Consider the following 1,919-nt stretch of genomic DNA (forward strand, 5'->3'; position numbering starts at 1 on the left):
CCCTGAGAGACCACCAGCATGTAGAAGAAAATCAGGAAGCAGTGGATGTTATTAAAACGCTGACAACTGGGAATAACCATACAGCACAAGCCGCGCTGCTCCTTCAGAGTTTCATTCTGTTCTTCCGGCTTCTTGGTCAGGGGGGCTATGGCCCTAGCCTTTTTCCTTTTCGGTTTTTTAAACCTGATCACGCTATCTGTAAGAACACCCATTTTCCAGGCGCTTCCCATGAACGCTGAGCTGTCTGCAGGCTCAGCCTGCGGGACCTCTGACTGCGGGGCTTGGCGCTCCTCTTGCACGGGGGCTCCCTGCACGGCCTGAGGGCTCCGGCTGAGGCTGGGGCGCTCCCGCTGGGACTGGGGCTGGGCGAGCGACTGCATGCTGGGTGGCTTGTTGCTCCCCTTGGCCGGGCGCCTGCTCCGCCTGCTCCAACGGACCGGCCCGCGGGAGTGGACGTCAGGGAATGGGCGCCCGCAGCCCAGGCCTCCAGAGGGAACGTTCTTTCTTGGGCTGGAGGCAAACCGTCCCTGCCGGAGCTCCGTTGGCAGTTGCCCTGAGAGACCATCCAAGGCTATTTCCTCTTTGCTTCCACGTGGGAGAGGGTCAGAGAGAGAGAAAAAAATTTTTTTTACGACTGGACCCTGATAACTAATATAGACAGGACACCCCAGTAACTCTAATGGAAGTCTTCTCTTTAGGAAGCAAGAAAAGAGAAATGTGCAGAGATGGGACAGAGGAACAACCCCCCCCCCACACACACACACACTTCTGTAGTGTTTTTCTAATTGAATAATCTCACTAGAAAGGACCTAAACATTGTTGAAGGAGGAAAAATCAGAAGACATGAAAAAGACACTTCTACCACATTTGGAGAAACCAGCAAAGATCATAAAACAGTGTTCCACTGAATGCTCCTAAGTAAAGTGCTTTTACACATAAAAATTATTGTCCTAGAAACTCTATTTCTAGCCAAGAATAGAAAGGATTATTATTTTCCTCCCTAAATAAGGGGTGAGACCTCGAATGTAATTTACTTTCCCAGGTGCAAAAACCTTAACTGAAAATAAAGACGGTAGGAGAATAGTTATAGGACATGAAATGTTTGTGTTGTTTATATGAAAATGTAACTTCTTATTGGTTTTCTTTTCTTCGGCAAAGGCAAAGTATGTTATTCAGGCCACGTATGTGAGAAGGGTGACTTTCCAGGAAAATTGAAACTATCTTCCCTCCCATGGATTAGACACTGTGTTTAAAAAAAAATAATTCAACTTAAAAAAAAAAATCCAGCTCTTCAACAAGTTTTTGTGCTGCTAGAAAGTGCTGAGGCTAGATAACTGGGGGCGGGGCGGGGCAGGGGGAGGCAGAAATCACTGAGAAGAGCTAGGCAGAAAGGTTCCACAGACACCACCCCTGACCTGAGGCCTGAGCTTGCCTCAACAGAGCTCTGTGCCCATCAGTGAGTGAAAATGTAATCCCACCCATACTAAGAGACCTCGTCTGTCAAATATCAGTCACCACATAAGAAGAAACAATGCCCTAATTTTCCTGTTCCTTTCCTACTTAACTAGGATGCCCTCCACGTTGCTTCATAACATTAATAAGCGTAAAGGAAACAGAATTCCTCGGAGGTAGCAAAGTAGGGGGACTCTTATTCTTGTGCTTTGGTACCAGACTGGGCAAGGCCTGAGAGCAGAGGGGGGAAGCCAGATTTGTTCAAAATAAATGGTACTAGGATTTTTGCTTCCACTCAGAATATAGAGAGCCACGTAGAATGTTACCCTCACTCTATCAAAAATAGTCAAAAAGAAAAGAAGAAAAAGCTGAGTGATATAAAATACTATCACCTTTTCTGCCCATGGAAGAGCCATATTTCCAAAGCAACAAGGCTAACAAACCCCTCAGAAAAAGGATGGGACACA

At 46.7% G+C, this 1,919-nt stretch overlaps 1 protein-coding gene across 1 annotated transcript in view; it reads right to left on the reverse strand.

Moving 5' to 3' along the window:
- The window catches only part of SLCO6A1 (solute carrier organic anion transporter family, member 6A1), a 123,662-nt gene extending 123,282 nt beyond the window's left edge, over positions 1-380 (reverse strand). Inside the window, exon 1 of the mRNA XM_005866470.1 lies at positions 65-380. Within this exon, the coding sequence (XP_005866532.1) occupies positions 65-380 (316 nt within the window). The remainder of the gene's footprint in view (positions 1-64) is intronic.
- Between the last annotated feature and the right edge of the window lie 1,539 nt (positions 381-1,919).

This window comes from Myotis brandtii, unplaced genomic scaffold (assembly GCF_000412655.1).
Source record: "Myotis brandtii unplaced genomic scaffold, ASM41265v1 scaffold230, whole genome shotgun sequence".
Lineage (NCBI taxonomy): Eukaryota > Metazoa > Chordata > Mammalia > Chiroptera > Vespertilionidae > Myotis > Myotis brandtii.